Source organism: Phascolarctos cinereus, unplaced genomic scaffold, assembly GCF_003287225.1.
Source record: "Phascolarctos cinereus isolate Bilbo 61053 unplaced genomic scaffold, phaCin_HiC Scaffold_726;HRSCAF=1367, whole genome shotgun sequence".
In the NCBI taxonomy this organism is placed as follows: domain Eukaryota; kingdom Metazoa; phylum Chordata; class Mammalia; order Diprotodontia; family Phascolarctidae; genus Phascolarctos; species Phascolarctos cinereus.
Window position 1 is genome coordinate 304492398 of NW_027556098.1, and position 25185 is coordinate 304517582.

The 25185-nt window shown below is 40.7% G+C and overlaps 2 protein-coding genes across 8 annotated transcripts in view; both read left to right on the top strand.

The window, feature by feature from the left end:
* Nucleotides 1-16436, top strand: part of DIXDC1 (DIX domain containing 1) — a 66576-nt gene extending 50140 nt beyond the window's left edge. For 2 of the 6 annotated variants that reach the window (XM_020989772.2, XM_020989775.2), the window contains exons 13-20: nt 2780-2872; nt 2955-3026; nt 3310-3402; nt 3742-3903; nt 4394-4451; nt 7339-7447; nt 11384-11492; nt 13025-16436. In XM_020989772.2, the coding sequence (XP_020845431.1) occupies nt 2780-2872; nt 2955-3026; nt 3310-3402; nt 3742-3903; nt 4394-4451; nt 7339-7447; nt 11384-11492; nt 13025-13105 (777 nt within the window). In that variant the 3' untranslated portion in view covers nt 13106-16436. The remainder of the gene's footprint in view (nt 1-2779; nt 2873-2954; nt 3027-3309; nt 3403-3741; nt 3904-4393; nt 4452-7338; nt 7448-11383; nt 11493-13024) is intronic. The other 4 variants (XM_020989771.2, XM_020989776.2, XM_020989773.2 and 1 more) reach the window with 3 other exon arrangements.
* A 5131-nt stretch (nt 16437-21567) lies between these two features.
* Nucleotides 21568-25185, top strand: part of DLAT (dihydrolipoamide S-acetyltransferase) — a 31474-nt gene continuing 27856 nt past the window's right edge. Inside the window, exons 1-4 of one of the 2 annotated variants that reach the window (XM_020989768.2) lie at nt 21568-21937; nt 22366-22467; nt 22780-22904; nt 23067-23214. In XM_020989768.2, the coding sequence (XP_020845427.1) occupies nt 21656-21937; nt 22366-22467; nt 22780-22904; nt 23067-23214 (657 nt within the window). In that variant the 5' untranslated portion in view covers nt 21568-21655. The remainder of the gene's footprint in view (nt 21938-22365; nt 22468-22779; nt 22905-23066; nt 23215-25185) is intronic. The other variant, XM_020989767.2, reaches the window with a different exon arrangement.

Genomic DNA, 25185 nt, shown 5'->3' on the forward strand with positions numbered 1-25185 from the left:
TATCTTAGCCAAGAAAACCCCATGGAAAAAGTAGTCCATGGGGTCGAAAAGAGTTGGACATGACTGAACAACAACAGGACTCCAACACAGTAGCCATCCATTACATGATAAATTCATTGGAATGTTAAAAAACCAAATGCTAAGTGTGGCCTAGAAAGAAAGACTTAATAGCCAGAAACAGGGCTAGGAGTGAGGTGGGGACCAGGAAAGGCTTCCTTGAAAAAGTAGCCTTTGATTGGGCTTTAAAAGTATAGTGAGAGTGCAGTACCTTTTCCTGGGGCAGAAATAACCACCTTGGCTGGAGCACAGAGTGTGTGCTGGGAAGATAAGGATGCTGCAGGGCAGAAGTTAAGACCAATGGTTAGAAGCTAAAAGGAGACAGATTTTTGGCTTAGCTTGACTTTATAAAGAATAGATTGTGTCAGACTAACCTCATTTCCTTTTGTAACAGGGTTACTACTGTGAGTTGTAGATAAAGCTTATCCAAAGCATTTGCCACAGTCAAATGGACAAAAAAGAAAATTGTGAGACAGTGGTTGGATTCTAAACTGGTTGATGACAAGACCAAAAATGGATCAATGTTCATTTAAAGAGCTGTTTCTAGCAGATTGTCCCAGGGATTTGTTCTTTGCTTTGTACTAATTTTATATTTTAAATCAATTATTTGGATGAAGACATAGATGGTGTGATTATCAAATGTGCAGATAATACAAATCTGGGAGGAATTAACTCATTGGATGACAGAGTCAGAATCAAAAAGTTCTCAGCTGACTTGAACTTTGGGCTGAATTTAATAAGATGAAATTTAAACTTAAAGTTCTACAGTTGGGTTCAAAAAACCAACTTCACAAGGATGAGATAAGGGAGGCATCACTCCACAGCAGTTCACCTGAAAAAGCTCTAGGGAATTTTGTAAACTGCAAGCTCACCAAGATGTCACATTAGCAATGTGATATGGCAGCCCCAAAAAGTAACAGGGTCTTAAACTGCCTCAAGGGAAGCCTGATTTCCAGAACGCAAGAGGTAAGAGTCCCACAGTACTTTCCCCAGGTCAGACCACAGTGGGTATTATATTCATTTCTGGATACCACATTTTAAGAGAGATGTTGATAATTAGCTGGAGAGTGATCAGGATGGATAAGGGCCTTGAGATCATGCCACTGGAGGGTGAGATTGAAGGATAATCTAGTCCAGCCTTCTCATTGTATAGAGGAGGAAGATGAGACCCGGAGATGTCAAGCCAAGATTACACAGGTTGTAAGTAGGAGATCTGGGACTGGAGCCTAAGCCCTCTGACAACAAATCTATCACTGACTCTGCTGTCACGCTGTTATCTGTCTTTTGGAGCCAAGGGGAATGACTAATCTCTCTCTTCCATGACAGCTTTTCAAATATTTGAAGACAAAGGTCATGTCTCCTTTAAACTTTCTCTCCTCTAGGCCTTTCCTTCCATCAGTCTTCATGTCACATGGCTTCCATCTTGGTCACTCCCCACTTGCCATTGTCTTTCCTAAGATATAGTTCTTGGAACTGAACACAGTACTCTGGATGGAGCCTGACCAGGGGGAGAGTACAATGAGGCCTTTAGTGTGTTATAAAGTGGATTCTGGTTCAGGTAGAGGTGACTTCTGAGGTTCCTTCCAGTGCCGACCATTTGTGAAAAAGAAACTTCTAATAATTAGAGCTGACCTCAAATATTACATAGACTGGCCCAGGGGATTGATTGAATGCTATTCAACACTAGTATATTTCAAGGGGACATGATAACTTCTAAGGACGTCTCTAACTTTGTGTGATTAGATGAGCCAGTGAATATGTCTCAACAAATGAATCAAAGCTGAGAGAAACAGGTCAAAGATAAGGATAGGACTTCCAGGGGTCAGAGCTGTAGAGGCCACCATAAGGTAGAAGGATATGACTGTAAGGTTAGTATTAGATAGCCTGAAGCCCTAAGGAAGAATTTTTGAAGACTTTCTGTGCCAGTGCTGTTCTCACCTAGGGGACCCATGTCCAGGGAGGGTGAAAGGGCCTTTAGAGGTCATCTAGCCCAGTATTTTCTTTTGAAGGTTTATAGTTAGTAGAAGCACGAACTAATAGAGGCTAAGACCCTGCCCTTAATCCGGCATTAGTGCCAGTCCAAATATACCTTGAACTAATAACCAGAATAACCTGTTTTAGCATCCAACCAGACAGATTTGAGGCAACGAAAAGGAAATAGGGCTTGGAGCCAAAAAAATGCTATTAGGCCAATCTAGATATAAAATAAACAATTTATCATCTTTGTTTATGATTTTGTAATTTATTTTCTTCCTTTACTTACCTATTGAAGATCCTTTAAAAAAATTCTAACCTTATCTGAGCTGATCTAAGGGAAAAGGAGATTTATTCACATTTATTCCAAGATAAGTAGAAAGACCATGGTGCCCCTAGAGGTCAGAAATGGGGGTAGCATCAGCTGTTCTGGTTTGCTGGTAGAGCTGGATCTAATAGAGATGAAAATTCAAGATTGAAAAAGCCAGAGGACAACAGAAATTATTTATTTCTTCCTACCTAGGCTTTTCTTCACATCATTTCTCCTCTCCCCTGCCCCCAGGAGACCTATTTGTAGAGCCCTTTTATCTCTGATTCACTTTGTCCTCATGGAACAGGACTCAGAAGGGACTTTTCTTCTGCAGGTGGTCTTTTCCTTGAGTGGCAGGAGCATGGGAAGAGAATGAGTCGTCTGTTTTACCTCCATCATGCAGGATTTTTGAAAGCTCTTCATCCTTTTCTATTGCAGAAAGAGTTGGGACAGAAAGATCGACTCATACAGCAGCACCAGGGCAAACTGGAGGAAGTGCTCAGGAAACTTTCTGAGGCCAGTTACCAACAGGTGGGGACGCAGCTAACCAGTGATTTTACTACTCTGTGGACCTGAAGCAACCCTTTTCTAATTTGCTTTCTTGGCCTTGTAGTTTGATCTAGAAAGGGAACTGGAACATAAGGATGTCCTCTTGGCACATTGTATGAAGAGAGATGCTGATGAGGTAATATGAGTGTGTCAGACTTGGGGTCTTCGTTCCATATTTTCTAATGTAAGGAGAAAGACCCAGATTCTGCTCTAGGCCTGCACAAAGATCCCTAGGTCATTTTTTTCTCCTACTAAAATGCCATCCAGCTCATGTTGGAAGGGAAGCCTGCCTTTTTTTTTTTCTCAGATGCTTGAGCACTGCTGCAACTGGGGCAGAACTTTTTTTTAAAATCACTATGGCCTGTATCTTCCCCTGTAACAAGCGTCTCTTCTGTTTTCATTTCCTTTTCTTGCTTCAGCAGGTAACCAACTACAATAGTCACAACACTCAAAGCAATGGGTTTTTCCTCCCAATGTCTGGGAAAGGAGCTGCCTCAGCTGCCCACAGAGGGGTAGGTAATTAGATTTTTGAGCAGAGTTCTTCCGTACTAATGCACATTAGAACAGTGCTCAGTCCTGGGCTTTGGCCAAAACTGTGTCTCTTCAATATCCCAGAATCCCTCCTCTTAGAATCTCTCTGGAAATAAGAGAAGTTAATGGTCAGAAACTAAGAGCAAGCAAGTACTTGTTAATGTAGAAGAGGTTACTCCGCAAACTCCCTTCCTTGCAGGCAAACATAGGCAAACCGTGAGGACAACAATAAAAAGTGTGTCCCTCAGGCTTCTTGAGCTGACCATATTATTGCAATGGCAATATTTGCCTTTGTTGATAGAAACCCATTGCACCCATAGGCCAATGATCTGCAGCTTGTCCGAGATGCTCTTCGGAGCCTGCGTAACAGCTTCAGTGGCCATGACCCCCAGCACCACACCATTGACAGTCTGGAGCAAGGCATCTCCAGCCTCATGGAGCGCCTGCATGCCATGGAGATGCAGAAGAAACAGGACAAGCGGGTGCGTAACCCAATCTCTTCAGCGGGTCTTTTAGGGAAGAGGGAGGAGGCACTAACAGTCGTGTTTTTGTGAATTTTAATTGAGATGAGGGTAAGGGATACAATGGAAGGCTGTATCTATTGGCTTGCTGAGGATTGCAGTTCTTTGTTTGGCTTTCTTTTCCTGTAGGGCCTGGTTTTTATGATGAATGACTGTTTAGGCCTGGAATTGAGGTTCTGTTCCTTTTGGTTGCAGTGTAGGTCTTTTAGAGACTTAGTCTTCCTGACCCAAAGAGTCACTGTCAGCACAGATGGCTTGCATAGTTCACTGCAAACATGGTTAGCAGTTAATTTTTTTTGGTTCTTTAGGCAGAGTTGTGGTGGCTGGTAAGAGGGCAAGGTGTGGGTGTTTTAAGAACATTTTTATTATATGAATTTCCTTATGAGTCTCCTGTATATTAGTTGGAAATTTGGACTGTACTGATAGTGGTTCTCTTGCTTTGGATCCTCAGGTTCGGGGCAAATCACCTAGAGGTAGTGAATACCGGGAGTCCTGGCCCCCTAATTCAAGTGAGTACCCACCAGTTCTAATTGTTCATTTTCCAATAACCCCTAGCAGGGACTCCTGGCAAATTAAACCAAAAGTTCAAGCTTTTCGGTTCTGCTAATCACTAGCGTACAGAACCTATAATTTTTGGCAATCTGGAGTTTCTAGATATACAGGTTCCATATTATTTACTTGTAGTACTTTGCTCTCGTTAAAAGAACTTAAGGGGGCAGCTAGATGGAGCAGTGGATGGAGCACCGGCCCTGAAGTCAGGAGGACCTGAATTCAAATGCGGCCTCAGACCAAATATACTTGACACTTACTAGCTGTGTGACCCTGGGCAAGTCACTTAACCCCAACTGCCTAAAAATAAAAAAATAAATTTAAATAAATAAACAAACAAACAAACAAACAAATAAATAACTAAATAAATGAAATGAAATGAAATATGCAAACTTAAATTCCCGATTTATGAAGAAATCAAAACCTCACACTTGCAAAAAATCCTGGACAGAGCTGCATAGGTATAACTCTGCTTAGAAGCAAGGTGTTTAATTCTATGAGAAAACACTTTATCCCGTGGGTTAGTTCAGGCCAGCGAAGATCATTTAAAACTACAAAATGCTTGCACCATCTAGTGGCAAGGATTCTGAAATACTTGTTTATCTTGTCAGTGACAGTAAATTGCTTTGTCCTTGGTCATTTGTTGTATTTTTTCCTTTGTTCTTTTAGAGATTTCTGAAAGCATACCCAGATTACTGTGTGATATTTTCTATTTCATTTTGTATTTTGCTTCCTGGTTTTCACACCTGCTCACCTGCACTTTGTGTGGTTCTCTCTAGACCAGAGGTTCTTAACCCTTAGAGGTCCATGGATAGATTTCAGGGGGTTTGTGAATTTGGTTGGGGAAAAAATTCATTTTTATTTTTCACTAAACTCTAACTTAAATTTAGCATTTCTATCAATACTGTGGTATTAAGCTTCTGCAGATTACCAAAGGGATCTAGGACACCAAAAAAGCCAAGCATTTATTTAACCTAAATAGCAATAAAAATACAGAATGTTATAACCTAAAATGCTAAACTTGATGCATATAAAATTTTATACTAACAAATCCATTAATAATTAGGTCATCAAAAATCAAAATGCAAGGTTTTCAAAAGAATTAGAAGTTTAAATAAATAAAATAATTTCCTACAAAACAAATAGAAAACATTCATAATGAAATATTCCAAACAGACCTACAAGCCTGTTAGTATTTCCCCAAATCTTTGGCCCCAAGCATCTCCCTTTATTCCCCTGAAGAATAACTGTCTTCATAAAACTTCAGTCTGATTCTAGGTCACAGTGGTTTACGGAATAACAAACATACTATTTTGTAAATAAACATGGAAATTTTAAGGCCTAAATTGATTTTGTCTTTTAGTTTCTAAATGTTTGTTTCAGCCTTCTCTGGATTGCTTGTTCCTTGTCTTTATCCTTATCTTATCTGTAGCACTTTCCCCAATGTAGTGAAGATTTGATGATGTAGACTGGACTAAGTCTTTGGAAATGTTGTCACCTTTAGAGGATTAAGCAAAAGAGTAAGTGATGAGGATGAGGGGAACGAGAGAGAGGGGGAAAGAGACTGAGCAAGATCTTTTTATCTTGTGTACATATCTAATGTATATGTACATACATATATTACATAGTCCATAGAGAGGTACAGATATGCATATGTAATATACAATTTAAAATATATGCAACTTCCTAAATCCTATGAACTGAGTTCTCTATAAAAACTACAATTAGTCTTTTCATTACAATAGCAAAGGATTGCCAATAGTACTTTCATGCTTATAATTAATATTTCACAAAGGAGTATCATTGCAGGCAATTTCAGCAATTAACTTTTTTGAGTTTCAACTGCTGGCTAATTTAAGATGGTAACTATGCAAAAAGAGAATGGTACATTTCCAAAGTGGAGTAGACTGCCTCAGGAGGGAGTAGTTTCTCCCTCCCCATACTTCAAGCCAAGCAGGGATTGTTAGATGTGTTTGGGGTATGGATTAGACCCCTTTCACTATGAAATTCAGTGATTCTTTGATCTTCTTATAAAACACCCTTGCCTGCCCTCCACCTACTCACCCTATTTTTCCCAGTGGTCCATCTGACCTACTTCTTTCTCAAAACAATTACCACATTTGTTGAGGATGAAATGTTCAGAGCAATTTAAGAGGAAAGTGTTCTGTAAGAACTTCAGGAGAATTTTCAGCTCTAACAAAAATTCCTGTGACTAATTTAGGTTCCTAGGATCACAGTTTTTCAGTGGTCTCAGAGTATCCTTTCTATGAAAGCTACAGCTAGATATAGCTAGCTACCATTCACAATTTTTGGATAAATACAAGGGAGAAAGGTAAGACACAGAACTGAAAGACATATGCTTCAGAAGTCCTACAGCTTGGGGGAGAGTAGGTCTTATATCTTTCAGATGGAAACTCTTTCTTGTCTTTTAAGGACCAGGGTTCCCACAAGTCTTTGTTGCCCCAATGAATATCCTCTTCTGAATCACATAAGGATAACAAAATCATGTTTTACTTCTGATCTCCCTATTGAAGATTTGTATGCATCTCCTATTGTATACCTATGCTTTCATTTGAAACTTGACTATGTTTCTTATCAAAAACCTTGACTCCTGGCAGCACTGCTCTGAATGGCTTTAGGGCTCTTGGGGGCAGAGTCCATGTCGGATGCCTCTTTCCTCCTCATGGCCCCACTATTGAATTCCCATGGATCACTCCCTACGTGTATGGGAGTGCAAGGGAGCTGTGCCGTGACCAGGCAGATGCCTGGACATTTAGATGACAGAGATGGGGTCAGTGTGAGGGTAAAGCTGGTGTCCTAACCACAAGATTATCTCTCTTTTTGCAGAGTTGCCTCATTCACAGAGTTCTCCAACCATCAACAACAATGCTTGCACTAAAGTGCTTTATTTTACTGACCGTTCACTTACTCCCTTCATGGTCAACATACCAAAGAGGTGAGATATTGGAGGTATTGCATCCTTATAAGAAAGAAAAGGAAAACAGAGCTAGATGTTTCCATTACAGCCATCTTGACCCATCTGGTAACTTGGGAATTACCTGAGACCCATGGCTTGAGTGGGTTGAGGACAGGAGCCTGGCAGGGCTTGATAGACTACCTCAAGTGACAAAGTGAGGTGGAATCAATGTCACTTAACCCCAGCTTTATTTGTTGTGCTCAAAAATACAGATTTGATGGGCAATTTTATTTTAATTTTATTAACTTATTTTGATTTATCAACAATTACTTCCATATGCTTTTGAGTTGAAATTTTTTCTCCCCTTCCTCCCCCCCCCCTCCCCAAGATGGCGCACAATCTGATATAGGCTTTACGTTTACATTCCTATTAAACATATTTTCACGTTAGTGAAGTTGTAAGTAAAAATTAAAACCAATAGGAGGAACCATCAGAAAGATGACACAAAACTCAACAGAAGGTAAAAATAAGTGATAGCGATTCGACTTCCATAGTTCTTTCTTTGGATGTGGACAGCATTTTCCATCACGAGGCTTCTGGAGATGTCTTAGATCCTTGTATTGCTAAGAAGGGTTCAGTTTAACAATATTAGTTATCACATAATGTGGCTGTTGTTGTGTACAAAGTCCTCTTGGTTCTGCTCACTTCACTCAGCATCAGACCATATAAGTCTTTCCAGGTTTTTCTGAAGTCAGCCTGTTCATCATTTCTTATAGCACAATAGTATTCCATTACATTCATATACCACAACTTGCTCAGCCATTCCCCAGTTGATGGGCATCCTCTCAATTTCCAATTCTTTGTCACCACGAAAAGAGCTGCTATGAATATTTTTGTACATGTGGGTCCTTTTCCCATTTGTGTGATCTCTTTGGGATATAGCCCTAGAAGTGCTATTGCTGGATCAAAGGGGATGCACATTTCTGTAGCCCTTTGGGCATAGTTCCAAATTGTTCTCCAAAATGGTTGGATCATTTCACAACTCCACCAACAATGTATTAGTGTTCCAATTTTCCCACATCTTCTCCAACATTTATCATTTTCCTGTTTTGTCATGTTGGCCAATCTGATAGGTGTGATGTGGTACCTCAGAGTTGTTTTGATTTGCATTTCTCTAATCAATAATGATTTAGAGCATTTTTTCATATGACTATAGATGGCTTTAATTTCTTCATCTGAGAACTGTCTGTTCATATCCTTTGACCATTTATCAATTGGGGAATGGCTTGTGTTCTTATAAATTTGTCTTAATTCTCTCTATATTTTAGAAATGAGGCCTTTATCAGAGAGACTGGTTGTAAAAATTCTTTCCCAATTTTCTACCTTCCTTCTAATCTTAGTTGCATTGGCTTTGTTTGTACAAAAACTTTTCAATTTAATGTAATCAAAATTATCCATTTGGCTTTTCATAATGTTCTCTATCTCCTGTTTGGTCATGAATTCTTCTGTTCTCCATCGATCTGATAGGTAAATTATTCCTTGTTCTCCCAGTTTCTTATGTATCAGCCTTTATATCCAAGTCCTGAACCCATTTTGACTGTATTTTGGTAGATGGTGTGAGATTTGGGTCTATGCCTAGTTTCTGCCATACTCTTTTCCAGTTTTCCCAGCAGTTTTTCTCAAAGAGTGGGTTCTTATCCCAGAAGCTGGGGTCTTTGGGTTTATCAAATAATAGATGACTATAGTCATTGACTACTGTGTCTTGTGTATTTAACCTGTGCCACTGATCCACCTCCCTAATTTCTTAGCCAGTATCAAGTAGTTTTGATGACTGCTGCTTTATGACACAATTGAAGATGTGGAGTGGCTAGGCCTCCTTCCCCTGATTGACGGGCAATTTTAAATGGTTTTTGTTTGATTTTGTTGTTGTTGTTATTGTCGCTATTTCAAAAAATCCACATTGAACAATGATACTAGAATTGACCAAATGATTATCTAGACAACTGAGAGGCAACAAAGCATTGTGGAAAGAGTGCTAGATTGGTGAGTTCTAGTCCTGGCCTTCCCAGCTCTAGTTGGGCAGTTACTCTTACTGGAACTTGATTTCTCCATCTATAAAATGAATTTGTATTAGATGGCTGCTCAGAGGCCTTCCAGCTCTAGGATTCTATCAGGAGTAGGTTAAGTGCCACTCTCTGAAGGATTGACCTGCGCTGGGGATGGGCTTGGTGACTAGATAGTGTTGAAACATTTGGTAAGGGAGGGTTTGGCAACAAGGTGAGTAGCTGACAGAGAACTAACCTTACCTGCTTCTCTCCTCAACACTGCCATCACCTGGTACAAGTCCTCATCACCTCGTGCCTGGACTATTTAATAATAACGCGATGGTTGGTTTCCCTGTCTGGAGTCTCTCCCTACTCCAATCCAGCCTATCTGTGCTCAGCTATCAAAGTGATTTTAAAATACAGGTCTGAATGCCTTGACCTGCCTCCACCCCACTGCCATTCAATAAATTCCACTGGTTCCCTATCAACTTTCAGGATCAAATATAAAATTCTCTGCTTAGTGTTCAAAGCCCTTCATAGCCTGACCCCTTCCTGCTTTTTGAGCCTTCTTATGCCTTATCCCACCTCCCTCTCCCCCACCACCGCCGCCACCACCGTATATCTTAAAATACAATGACACTGAGCTTCTTGATGAGGCATTTTCACCGGTGGTCCCCCTTGCCTGGAATTCTCTCCCTCCTCATCTACTTCTCCTGACCTCCTTCAAGTCTCAGTGAAAATCCCTCCTTCTATGAGAAGTCCTTCCTGATCCCCTCTAATGGCAGTGCCTTCCCTCTGTTGATGATCTCCAGTCTATCCTGTCCATAGCTTGTCTGTACATAGTTGTTTACCTGTTGTTTCCCCCATTAGACTGTGAGTTCCTTGAGAGCATGGACTGGGTTTGGGTTTTTGGGGGGGTTTTTTGCCTTAATTTGTATCTTTATTTGTGCATAGCACAGTACCTGGTGGATAGTAGACACTAAATAAATGCTTGTTAACTGACTGATTGCCAGGTGAGAGTTCATACATGTAATATCTGTGACAGGATGAGTGAGTTCTAAATGGGCCTAATGCAAGGGATTGCTTGGTTTTCTTTGCCATTGTTCTAGTAGCTGCTACCAGTCAGCCATCAGCATTTGTTTCTAAACCTTCCAAGCATCCCAGTTAATTCATTTCTCTTTAGGCAAGTGGTTTTGTCAGCATGGAAGAACACTCTTCCACTGGTGCAGATCACAACTTGTCCCTAACTTAGGAGATAAGTCTTTGAAGCACACAGAGCTTAAGTGACCTTCTAAGTGTCAGAGTTGGGACTGAACCCACGATGTCCTGATTAATAAGCCCAGCAATCTGTGCACTATGCCACACCGTCTCTACAAGAGTCAATACAGATTGTTAAAAAACAAAACAAAACAAAAAAACCTTGTACCATCTACCAAGGAAAGCTGTAGAATTTGTTTTTCTCCAGAAAGTTCTTTCTGAGCAGTGCTAGCAACAAATCTTCCTTGAGATATGAGGACTGAGAGGTTGGTTTCCAAAGGGTGCTTGCTACCAGTCCAGGGAATTAGGATTCTGTTGGCAGAGGCCGTTTTGTGCTTACTTCCTGAGGTTGCTCACAGAGTTAAATTCTAGAGGCCCTGAGTATAATTCTCAGAGGAAAACACTGGACATTCATTTGACTGCCAGTGAGGCAAACAAGCCCATTTACAATTCTGAACTCATAGTATGGATCTCATTCTGCTCAGGCAACTAGTTTCCCAGTGTCTACTGTTTTCTAATTGTCTGGGTTATCAGGGCCAGTGAGCCATTAAGGCCACGCTACTGTTGCCTGTAGTGACCTTGGCAGCAGAGTCTGTTTAAAGTTGACATCCTCCCTTCCCACTCCATTGAGTAACAGGTTATTCTAGTGCTCTTTTTAACTCCTGTATTGCAGGTTGGGAGAGGTGACTTTGAAGGACTTTAAAGCAGCTATCGACCGGGAAGGGAATCACCGATACCACTTCAAAGCCCTGGATCCCGAATTTGGCACTGTCAAAGAGGAGGTACAGAAGCTTTTATGTAATGTCACCCATAGTCAAGAGATGAGGCCTTTCCTCCAGCCCTTTTTGTCCTTCAGAACTAGTACTTGAGTTCACTGAAGTTTCGATTTGGCCAAAGCTCAGATTCTGATCAAAGAAATTACTCAGAGCCAACTTGGACCATGATTTGGTATCCCCAGAAAAGAGGGCTATGGGATAGGTCAAGGAATTGTTAGCTTTCTCTAGTGTAGGAACTTAATTATATTGACTTAGTAATTAGCTTTGCTAAGCCTATGTGACCAGTCAAGCCAAAATAAAAGCCATATATATCATCCATTTTTCAAAATAAGCAAACAGACTTGGTCTTGAGCCTGAACCTCATGCTTTGGGAGTAATGAGTATCTTATATGAATGGTGTAGTATTTCTCAAATAGTACACTTGAAGAACATTTAAGGGAGATCAGAGAGAATAGTTCTTCCTCCAGGTCCTTGAGTAGCACCACAGTTTGTCATCCCTTTGAGAACAGTATTCTGTCTCTTCAGCCTGCAAAGATGAAACTGCAGTACTTTTGCTTTTCTGGAAGCAAATTCTAGGTCATGGGTGCAAGAATCCTCAGCAAGGTTTCAGGCTGAAAAAAAAAATTGAAAACCACAGTTTCCAAAGGCAAAGATTCCACCATGGTGGTTCTGAATTTACTTTTTTTCCTCTCTCCTCTTAACTGAGTTTGTGATGAAACAAGAAAGGCCAGTTCCAAGAAACTTGTTAAGATTGGCCTTCTTTCCTTATTTCATCACAGAACCAGATCTTTAATCTTCACCTCCCTCTTTTACTTTATACTTTTAATGGCTGCACTTTCTAAATAATAATTTATTAATCCTTATAGTCTCCTGTGAGTGAGGAAAGGGCAGGTGTTATTTTGTCAGTAAGATGAAAAACTAAGTGAAACTGAAAAGTTATATATTGCAATGGAAGAATGTGGAGGACTAACTAGAATTGAAGCACTCAGGTCCCATGAAAATGAACTGGTATGTAAAGCTTCCTCAGGCTTAATTGAGAAGTATTTCTTTGGCAGAGGAAGGTCGAAACACACCTGAGATCTTTAACTTTTAGATTTTACAATCAAACCATCAAGTCTTATTTGCCTTGCTCTTGGTATAATTTTGTCTTAATGTTTCTCCACTAAGATCTTTTTTTAAATGTGGCACTTTTAAAGGTAGCACTAAAGCATACTTGAACAATCTGAACTGTGTACATTTTATATGAAACCTCTATCCTCAATAGGGTTTTTATTTCTATGTGGAATTTCCTGTCTTGAAGCATCCTGTAAATAAAAAAACTTAATTCCACACATTGACTTAAAAAAAAAAGGAAAAAGCTGTGTTTGTTTTTTTTTAAATACAAAGCTATATAGCAAGTCAGTGTAACAAGGAATATAGAACTTGAGTGCTATGAGACTTGAAATTCAAAGTTTTCTTCCACATCCTCTCTCATATTGACAAATTCATCTGGACAGGACCCCCAGCCTTTCTCATTATTTTTCACTTTCCTTCTCTAGGTCTTTCATGATGATGACATTATTCCTGGATGGGAAGGGAAAATTGTGGCCTGGGTTGAAGAAGATCATGGAGAGAATTGACATTGACTCTCAGACTTGGGGCTTATGGAACCTGGTCACTCTCTGGCTACTTCACTCAGGAATGAGGACTTAACCCAGAACATACTGAGAGGTTTCTAGTTATGCTGCCAAAAGAGAAGCCTTTCCAAGTGAGATGACCAGAGGCCAGTCCTGTGGGTATGGCCTGGCCTGCCTGGTTCTCAGCATTCCATGTCTAGATGTGAACCATGGGTTAATTTGGAGTGGTGACTCCCAGATGTTGGGAATGCATTGTTTTGTTTTATCCTGATGACAACAACAAACCGAAGGCCTTAACTAATGTGGATGGATGATCCCTTCCAGTGAGGGGCATGGCTGCTACTGTTCTGTATCTGGGAATCAGATGCTTCACTCCTGCATGTTACAGTATTATTTTAATTGGCCTCGACGGTATAGCAATTATAGTCCCAGAATTTGCACTCAAGGGCAAGGCAATCTACCAATTTTTCTGCTCCCCTGCAACTTTTGTGAACCAAGAATACACCTGAGGTGGTACCAAAGAAGAAGGTTCCTCCTTCAAAAATTCTTTTGGACTGGCTGTGAATGATATTTAGTTCTTCATCAGACAGGGAGAGAGCTGCCTGTCCTCTGCTATATGGTGTCTCAAATCAGCATCAAGAACTTGGACCAACTTACTGAATTGGTTCTAGAGCTTGCCCTTCAAACTGCTTCCTGGGCTGTTTTGTTTTATATGTTGCTAGTTTCCTTGCAGGACTGTTTAATTTAGAAACTGTTTACTTCTTCCAGCTGAAGAACTTTGCATTCGAAAGGAATAAGGGGAAAAGTCTCCTTAAACATTCAGGCGGGTATGGAAAGGTGCTGCTACCTATTTCTTCGTGACTTTCTTTTTCCTATGATTTTCCTTGACTTTACTCAGCCATCAGTCTCTTTTCCAGCATTCAGGGGACAGTCTTGCTGGCCCAGTATTTCTCTGTGGAGCTGGTAGAGTTGGTATGCCCCAAGGTATTGTCTTATCAAGGCCAGACAGTATTTTAATGATGTATTATTTATCATTGGCTGACACTTAGGGTGTGGTGAAAACCGTGTGACTTGTTCTGAAATGGCTGGGACAACCACTCAGATCCTTTCTACCGTGCTGGACTTGAGTAGACAGGAAAAGATTTTTCTCTTGGGGGAAGGGGGAGAGAGTCCAGGAGGCCTGGGGGGACAATTCCCACATATCACATGGGAAGCTGAGTTTTCTCACCCACCAGCCAAGTGCCACCTACAACCAACCAGCCATGCTTATCAAAAGCAGGCTGACTATAACTGCCAATGTACACTGCCAAACCAGAAGGGTCCGACATATCAGCTCTGGGTTCTTGACTCGTCTGTCTCCAGTTCATCTCTCATGTTCCATTCCCAAATCATTTCAGAAGACTGTCCTTTGCAGCTCTGAGATCACATCTTGTTTTTATATACAGATATGCCCTTTTTAAAATGGTTCATGTTTGAAGAATTCTTTTGTACCCATTTGCTGTTCATTGAGAACCATGTCTATTTTTATAGTATGAATGTGAGCACCCTCTGTATTGTCTCACATTCTATATGGTATTCGTTTTCTAGAGAACCCAGATAGCTAGCTTTCATACAGGCTCTTCTTACTACCCTTGTGGTTAAAAAAAATACAACAAAAACCAAGCTTTATTTTATTACGAGTGTACCAGTGACAACTAATTTCCAGTTCATTTCACACTGCCTGTCATTTTTAGCATTGGAGGTAGTTTTGTGTAGGTTATTTGATTCCTCCTTCAGCAAGTGGAATTGAGAAGATACTTTATGCCCTTCATTGTATGTGTACGTCTGCTTTTCTCACAATTGGAGAATATGTTTTCTCATTGGAAGTGACTGTCGAGCAAATAGTAATTGGGAAAGTCAATCAAGAACAAGACAAATTTCACTGCTGAAAGCAAGGAAAAGAAAATAGTGTCTTCTCCATCTTTTTCCAGGAAATCTGGGGGAAAAAAGGTTTATCACCAATTTCTCTGTTGCATGAATTTTAGTATTTTGCTATGACAATACGGTTATCAGGCCAAAATTCTCTGTATATTTCACTTGTGACCTGTTTTGAATGTCTCACAATTACAAGTTTTAACTTACTCATTTTACTTCAGTCAGTAATTATGCTGTTAGGTAGGATGTCTTCATTTTCCGAGAAAGCTGACTAAATCCGAGTCAAGGTTCTCTACCTTCTCTAGCCTCGATTCCCCTCCCCTTTTGGAAAGGAGCTACATGACATTGAGCCCAAATGAAAAAAAGCAAGTTTCTTGGAGGGGAATAAAAATTAAACAAGTTCACATTTATTTGATTGATTCTATGCAGCACGAGTAGTCATCATACATCACAACTCTGTGATTACTATTCAGTAACATGGGTGCAAAAAATGATGCTGAAAGGGATAATAGCACTCAGGGAAGAGTCACTGACTCTTAACAGTGTTGTTATAGAGCATTGTGAAGATACTCTAGGACTCCCCTGTAATGACATCTTGTTCAAGGTATTGTGATGAACCATTGGTGGGATATACCTAGGGGAAGTCTATGCTGTTGTTGCCTCAGTTAAGCTTGAAAAAGAAAACAATATTCCTAGAACACTGATAAGTGATCAGACTCTCAGCAGACGAAATACTACTTGAAATTTAAACAATTTTTAAAAAATTCAATGCCTTCTGGATAAAGACTAATCCAGGAAGGAATTCAAGCCCTTAAAAAGTCATCATCTTGAAACCAAAGGCTATCCTTTCCTTGTTCTGTTCCTTAAATTAGCTGGAATTGGAACACTCTATAGTTAGTATATAAACAGCTTGGGTTCAGTATCTTTTTGCATGACAACTCTACATTTTATTTTCCAACTCTTTAGATCTCTCCCCTCAGGATGGATTATAGCAGGGGAAATTACCTCCGTGTATCTATAAAATCCAGGAGAAATCTACTCTCTCAAAATAAGCACTTAAGTTGGTTGAAATTTTTTTTTCATTTTTTCCACAAAATGCTCATTATTTTTGCACAGTCATCCTACCTTATTGTCTGAGTTTGTCTAATATAGAGGTGTCGCATGCTTAAGACACACCTACCTAAGTTATATTTTCTTAGAAACATGGATATTTGCAACCATTGGTTTCAAAAGAATTATTGCACATACTTCCTATTTTCTAGCACTCTCAGCAAGACTTTCCCTATGTTAATTCTAGAGGCTTCTAATTTGTCTGTTAGTGAATTGATAACCAGTCTTACCTGCCTGTATGTACTAGAGGTTTGTGTGCTCATTGGAAAAAGAAACAAACTATAAAATAAAATGGAATTTGCGAACTAAACCCATTAACCTTGCCTCTAGTTTGTCAAGTGAAATTAATAAAAATTTGAGTTTCATAAATGTTAATTTCTTCCCTCTGTCATCTGTTTGCTTTTTACTTGAAGAGGGAGAAAGACGATATTTATTGAAACTGATGTCTCTTTTCTACTATAGTTTAAAAAAAATCCAGATTTCAGTTTTATTATAATCATTTAGGACTAAGATGCTCAGTATATCTCTTCATATTCATAAACAGATGTGAACCTTAAATAATCTGGAAGTCAAAATTGTATTATAAAACAGAATCCCAAAGTGTACAAAATAAATTATAAGAAACATTCAAAAACTCTACTTGAGATAAACCACAAAATTGCCATATTGTCCCCTAAAATGGTAACCAAGTTCAATCTACATGTTCAGTTTTAATGAATTGCTTTCGTTTTTGAATAGAAAATCAGTTTGGTCAAATTTGACAGTTGGCATAATCATTTTTTAATCCACCTATATTTTCTATAATGCTTTATTTGATTAATAAATGAGCCCTCATAATTACGACATAAACCCCCAAAGGAAAAATATATCCTATTTTAAACATGACTACACTAACACTTATTTAAAGGATAGCATAATTAATTTTCCTGAGATTTGCAAAGTTATAATTTAAAAAGTGTCCTAAGGACCATTTTTACTTCCATTCAGCAGTGATGAACTTTTAGCAAACCTGTTGCCACTTGGGATTAATATGGCAGTTGTGGTTTAAATTCTTACCAAAGGGCAATGGAGCACTGTATGATGGTTATAAATAAGCTACAGCATCTTTCCAACAATGATTTCACACAAGAATTGACATACAAAAGATATCATCCAGGAGCTGTATGGTCAACAAAGGATGTGGGCCCATCATGTACTTGAGAGTAAGGTGTAACAGGTGGACAACTCAAGTGATGTGCCAGTATCCATGTAAAGGTAAAAGATCTAGAGGAAGACCTCTTATACATGGAGTAGGAGACCTTTAGAGGGACCTCTAATATTGGTGGAGGATTTAGGGGAGTATATGAACCACAATATGACAGAAAATATGGACAAGTCTTGAGCAGCATCGTAGGAGAAAGTATATCAATGAGATAATAAAAACACTGAAGTGTACTTTTGTAGTGTGTCCTCAGCTCTTCTACAACAAAGGAATTACAGAGCTTCCACTACATAGTAATGGGGCGATACTTATAAATGTAAATTCCCCACATAAATGCACCACCAATAAACACCCGCAACACTACTAGAAAAGAGGGCCGTTGGACTTACTGGCTGAGGAGAAAAAGTAGATACCTCTGTGGGGAGTTGTGAGCCTTCCTCTAATGGCCAAGCCTATGTAATTCTTTGAAATTGATTAAAGAACTTCTCCAATTGTAAGGTTGTAGGAAAACTCACACATCTTTTTTGTAGATGAAGAAACTGAAGTAGAGAGAAGTTAACTGACTTGCCCAAGGCCACATATGTGTAACTCAGGGCCTCTTTTTGTTCAGCAACTTCAAGCTGAATGTAATTATATAACCCACTGCTATATAATTAATATGATTAAATAACATCTGTAACTCTGGGTGCACATACATTAGGGTCTATCTTAAGCACTTCTCCATAACAATAATAACTGGTGTCTCTCTAAGGGCACAGCTTACGTGCCAGCATTCAGGCTAACAAAACATCAGATATAAGGACTGGTTTTATTCAACCTGATAAAACGCTAAATGGGTTTGAACTTGAGTCCACTAGAACTATAGGGCTGGGAAGTCCTTTGTCTCCTCATGTTGAAGTTTAGGGGGTTAAGGGTGCTGGGACCTCAAAATCATGACATGCAGGTCCTATCTAAAAGAATTCAACCCAAGACTTCTTTCAGTCAAAGACAAGGTTTATTAGAACATCCATCTTAAGGACTCTTAAGGAGTCTGAACATTAGTGAGCTATTAGCTAGATAATAAGAATCTGAGCAGTGGCTAGATTTTAAGAATCTAAGCATCTTAATGGAGATAAGATGGACCTTTTATACAGAAAGATTACGGGAAGGATCTATGAGTGGCCAAGTAGTTTGCAGGGGACAGTGAGGTAATAGAATGGAGCCTAGCTAGGATTAAGGGTGGGAAGAGGCTAGAGGCCATAGGGAGGTAAGACAATGGAGGGCCAGGCTAGGTTAAGGGTAACAGAAATATATACAGATTGGGTGTAGCCACAATGAAAAGCCAGTTGATGGGATTATAGCCTCAGGTGAACTCCCAGAGATTTGGCATTGTGGGAGAGTCCAGGGTTTTTCCTTTTTGGGGTCTAGATCCCATCCTCATGATTCCCCCCTCAAACAAATGGGACTCAAATTCTTTTGGGGTTAAGGGGAGGGAAGGTCTTGGCTTCTGAAACTGCTTCCTACAGGCAAGGGATGTAGAGCTGTCCCTGCCTTGAGGGGGTCCCAAAGAGGAGGTTAACTGGAACTGAGCACAAGCTGCATCTAGGGAACGATGGGGAGACATTGGCTGGTACCTGCTACTTGCTACCAACTGTAGGTGAATGGGCTGTAGTCTGGAAGACACAAATCTGAAAGAAAAGACAGGATAAAATCCTTAGCTCTGTTTGGATTCAGATAATTCAGTTTTCCAAGCATGCATGCTAAATCAAATCCATCTCATAACCAGACTCAGGAATAGCCAGCTAGGTAACATTACTTTTCAAAGGAACCTAATGGGGAAACTGAGCCAGGAGGGTCCCATCTTAGACTGAGGCTAAAATTGTCCTACCAGCTTTTGCCCAATGCTGACTTCCCACCAGTATCACATTCTCTCAGAGTAGCTTGTGGCATTTCTCAGATGGTGGATTATTATTGATTTATCCATGTAATATTATTATCCATTAGATAATTCAAAATAAAATCATGAACTTTTTTACCTCAAACAGCAAGTTTCACTAATCACAGCTTAGGAAAAACAGGATTTACAATTCAAATTTAAATTTGTCCTGGTGTAAAGAGCCAATCATTAGAGATTATTTTTATATACTTGCAAATTCTCAGCCTGACAAAACCCAAACAAATTTTTTGGCAAGTTTACACATTAAATTACACATTAATAATTTTAATAATGAGTAGCCAAATTATTTTAGCTGTAACCAAATTATGAAAAGTTGCTTGACATAACTGATACAAAAAGTTCACCAATTTGAAAATTGAAACAAGCCCATTAACAATCAGGTCACTTCAGTTTTGTTAAATGCATTTCCAAATTACTTTACACAGAGAATCAACATCTCATTAACAGTTAAAACTACAACTTATAAACAGCATGCTTACCCAAGTTCGGAAGCTAGCTTGTTTACCTTGAGCAGGATGTGCTGAACCTGGGTGATGCTTCCAGGCAAAGGTGCCCTAGGCCCCAAGGCCATTGCCAGTGGGACCCATGCTGTAGCTGATAACCCTCCCCACTCTTTCCTTTCCCTAGGTGGGGGAGGGCGAAATCAAAGGTGAGGTGTAAAAGGTGAAACTCTTCTCCTGTGAGAGGGGTTAACAGATACCCTCTTGACTCAAGGGAAGGGAGTGGGAGAAAGGAGTGATCAAGGTTGTAAGAAGGAGTTTTACAACTCCTTAATGATCAATCACAAAACCTCCAGAATATGCCAAGATATTTTTAGCTATTTTTTTTTCAGGCAGTGGTTTTTATTGAAATTCTTAATTTGCTTATCTATGTTAATGCCTTTCAAAACATAAGGTTTTAGTTACATTTGGGAGGCAGGAAAACTCTTTTAACACCTCCTTTACATCTGTAAAATGATCTTTTCCAACTTCCTACAGGCTATCTTAAGACTTTTTCCTATGATAATTACTGAATCAAACCTCCTAGCACAACATCTGAATGGAATCAGTTACACAATGGTAGAAATCCTTTGATTACATAATAGTAACCTTAAGCAGGCAGGTGGTGTTACTGGTCTAATGTAATGGTTCACCATGCACTGGGTAATTTTAGCAAGAGGATCCACATTCTCTCTCCACTCCTCCCAGCCCCAAAGTTCATGCCAGGAACCCTGAGGTTGGAAGCCCCACCTGTTGGATGTTGGGGATCCTTAACTGAAACTTTTGTATTTGAACAAGAGGCAGTGTGATAGTGTGGAAAGGACACTGTGTTTTGAGCCAAGGGACCTATATTCTACTATTCCACCAACAATTTTGGCAAGTCCTTTTATTATCTCTAGCCCTCAGTCTGTTCAGCTATAAAAGGTTGAAGTTCAGTGTATTGGAATTTATTGTTTAGTCCAGTCCAAGTCTTTTTGACCCCTGTGGGGTTTTCTTGGCAAAGATACAGAAGTGCTTAGCCATTTCCTTAAGGCAAACAGTATTAAGTGACTTGCCCAAGGTCACACAGCTACTAAGTGTCTGAGACTGGATTTGTACTCAGATTTTCTGACTCCAGGGTGGGCACTCTGTCCATTGTGGCCCCTAGCTGCATCCTGATTCTGCTCTTCCATGTGTACCTTGGGTAACAAGTCTTTTAGATGCTCTTGGCCTCACTTTCCTCATCTGTAAAATGGACCTTAAGGTTTTTTCCCACTTCTAAACCTATGACCCTAAGACCTGTCCTGCTCAAACTGTCTTAATTTTTCTTTTAATGCCCAGTATGGCCTCGAGCAAGTCACTTAAGTCACTGTGCCTCAGTTTCCTTTTCTGAAAAGTGAAGGGCTGAAGTAGATAATCTCTAAGAATCCCTTCCAGACACAAATCCAAATTGCACCTCAAGCACAACCGAGGAAAGTGAGTTGGGTAGGAGAGGAAGCGGCCCCACCAGCCACGGCGCGCTCTCTCTTCCTTCCCTCCTTCCCCGCTCCTCTTCCCCCTCCTCTTCCCTCAATTCTTCCCCCCTCCTCCCCCCGCCCCTTTTTCCCTCTTTCCCCCTCCCTCTCCGCTGTTTCGCGGCCCGGCCCGGCCCCGCCTCTCCGGCCCAGCCTCGGGGATTCTCCATTGTTCGCTTTTCCCTCGCGCGCTCCTATGCCCCGCCTCGTGCTCGTCCTCCCTCTAACCGCGGCAGGAAGAACTGGGCGGGACGAGTTGGAAGGGAGTCCCGGGTGGGGCGGGACTTCCCTCGCTCATTTACGACACCGTGCGACCGTTCGGCGCGGCGCGGTTGACGGCAGTGCCGCACGGTGGTCCGGGAGGTCATAGAGGAGACGGCGGCTGCAGCGGCGGCGGCTGCGGCGGCTCCCGGTGGCACAATGTGGCGAGTGTGCGCGCGGCAGGCCCGGTGCGCGGCCCCGCGGACGGGGTTTGGGAGCCCGGCCGCGGCCCCGAGGGAGGCCCTTGGAAGGCTGGCCCTCCCGGTCCCAGCCGCGACCCCAACTCGCTCCCGTTCTTCCCACAGCAGGGCTGGGGCGCTGCAAGGCTGGGGTCCTGGCTCCGGCTTCGGCCCGGGGGCCGTGCCGCGGGCTTGTCTCCTGCTGCTGCAGCTGTTGGGGACACCGGGCCGGCGCTGGTACAGCCTCCCCCCACACCAGAAGGTGAGGCCGCCCCGCCCGCCTCGCCCGGAAAGCTCACCCGGACCCAGTCCCTGATCCTTGACCCCAGGGTTCAAGGGCCTCCCGGCTCTGGGCCGGCCAGTGGGAAAGTCTGACCCGGATGAGACCGCCTCCCCGGAGCAAGTTCCTCCCCATTCCATCCCATCCCATCCCGTAGCTGGAGGCCGGGAGGGGACTTCTGGCGCTTCTGGGACTGCGTATGACAGATTGGAAATGTCAACTGAAAGGTAGCATTCTTCTTGCCAGATCCACAGCCCAGTGAGACACTGACAGGGGCTAAAGGCAAGGAGCTGTAGCATCTCACCGGGCTCCGTAATAGGGCCCCAAAGCCAGTGAGGGAGCTATAAAGAGGTAAGAAGCAATGCTTACTTTTTTTTTGATTGCAGCTGTCTCCTCTCTTTTCTTTCCAGGTTCCTTTGCCTTCTCTTTCCCCCACAATGCAGGCAGGCACCATTGCCCGCTGGGAGAAAAAGGAAGGTGAAAAGATCAATGAGGGTGACCTTATAGCAGAAGTAAGTAGTTTGGAGAGGTGCTAAACTTTAGACATTTCTGATTGGGGTGCTTCATAACTAACTTTTACTTCTGGGTTTGGGTGGTAATCTGAAGTATGCTGCAGCTGTGCGGAATATCTGTGATAACTTTGTCAATGCTGTAAATGGCCAAGCAGATTTTTATCTGAGAAAGCCTTTAATAGCTTCTATGATCTGTTTACAAAGATGGAAGGTTTATTTTCACTTAACTTGTGATTGTTTTAATGCCAGTCTAAGTTAACAAATGTCAGTCTGGCTGTAAGTATTTAAACATTCTGTGGCTTCTGTTTAAAGGTGGAAACAGACAAAGCTACTGTTGGATTTGAGAGTTTAGAAGAGTGCTACCTGGCTAAGATAATTGTTCCAGAAGGTACTAGAGATGTTCCAATTGGAGCAGTCATCTGTATTACTGTTGAAAAGTAAGTACTCTTGATTTCATCAGTTTGAAAATCGCCATGTGCAACAGTTGGGGTATTGATGTGTTTGAACCCAGAATTGAGGAATAGTCTGGAGTTACCTTTCCCTCCGTGACTCATAATGATAACTAAAAAGTCTCAATGTGTGTTTTCCTCATACCTTAGGGCAGAGGATGTGGATGCATTTAAAGATTATACACTGGATTCCACAACAGCAGCCCCCCCACAGGCTTCCACAGCACCTCCCTCCACTTCTGTGGCTTCATCACCCTCTGCCCAGGCTCCAGGGAGCTCATATCCTACGCACATGCAGGTAAAGCTTAACTATTGAACTTTCCTAAGAATTTACCCTTTCAGTTAATTATTCCTTTATGTTTGTGTGTGTGTTGCTTATGTTGGAGAAGCTTAGAAACTGAAATATGTTATATAGTTATGTCTTTCTACAAAGATGAAACAGTTGCCATCTAGGAGTAAATAACAAGCATGAAAACTCAAGCTGTTCCCATACCTGTAGGGTTCACTTCAATGTAACCTCTGCCTATCAAAATACTTACGTATACCTTTAGATGATAAGCTCTTCTGTGAAGCCTTCATTGATTCTATTAGTTCTTACTATTCATTCCCTTCTCTTTACCTGTTTGTGTACATGTTGTATTCCTAGTGTTTACCACAGTTCCTTACACTTAGTAAGAATTTAGTATAGGAAATGAATTTTATTCCCACATGTGTGACCTTGGACAGCTCCTTTGACCTTTCTGAGCCTGGGTGTCTCCACTTGTAGATCTAGAAGTTTAAAACTTTCTTCTTTCCATGGCACGGACATTGCAAGTGTTGTAAATTAATCCCATAATCAATATTTATAGATTTTTTTTCTTTGTAAACCTGTTATAATTTAAATTTAGAGATATATTTGTCAAATTCCTTTCCTTTTCTTTGTTTGTGATTAATTATGTCCTCTAAATTTAGACGGGATGGTTCCTATCTTTCATTTACTGTATATGGCTTTCTGCTACACAAAGCAGCAGCGTTTATTAGGTTAGGAAACTGACAGCAAGTAAAGGGTTTTTTATATGTGTAAATAAGTATCATATATTTAGAAATATATAACATAAGACATTAAATAGGGCCCTCTTACTACAAACATTTTATGACAATAAACTGTAATTTGCAAGAAAAATATTGAGTTAGGCCAGAGTTGCTTAAAACAGATCTAGTACTATTCATGGTAGATATAGTTATTCATTTTAGAGATGAAGGATGGAAAATATCCAACAGTATCTTCCCCTGAAAGTTGGTTCAAACCAGAATATTATTTATATGGCTGTATCATTTGCCACTTTGTAGAGATTTCCAAAGAGGAACTATTTTTTGGGGGGGGGGCAGGATGGTGGTGGTGGTGGTGGTGGTGGTGGTGTAGTGTCATACTCTTACAGTTTCCATGGTATTACCAATGAGAAGCTGGTATATTCAGTTTAAGCTTGTATTTCTTCATTCTGTGTACCATTGTTTTGTTCCCTTGAGTAAGGTTTAATTGCGCCCCTTCTCTTTTGTTATTTTCTTCTTTATGTGCCATGCTCAGACTTTGCCTTAATCATGCATCTTAGATAATTCACAGATTTTAAAAAATGATTCCAGTAATCTTAACTTAGGAATCAAATAATGGTGGCAAACTTTAGAAGGAAGATTGCTTTTGGTATGAAGTCACCAGGTTTGCTGTTAGGGGTATCTGAGTAAAAGTGACTGTCATGATCATGATTATAGGATTGTTGTGGCTCTTTTTTAGAAAAAATGCTACTAAGAGCCTGCTATGGGAAGTTTTAAAATTCTTGTTGAAAATGCTTTGTGGCTTTCTCCCTTAGAGATCTTGGAAATATAACCCTGAGGAATTGTCAGGAATGCTTCTTTTAAGTGAAAAGACAAGGCCCAGAATTTCTCATCTGCCAGTTAGAATATAGCAAAGCCTTTTCATAGACTAGGTTGGGACCGTGATCATTCGATAAAAATAGAAATTGAGTTTATCATAATATATTGTCATAGCTAGAAAAGAAACTTTATACTTAAATTTTTATTGTGTAGTTAATGCTGATTGTCCAAGGAGTGATTAACTATGTTATGAGATATCTTGAGAGGGAAATATCAACAGATTTCTTAGTCATAGGCTACTTTGGAGGAAGACAGAAGAGTATTCAGAAATTGAACTGGTACAGAACAAATTTTGCAGGTAGAATACAATCAAAATATTGGGAAATCACTGAGTTGCTTTCATGGCCTGGGTGCTAGGAAG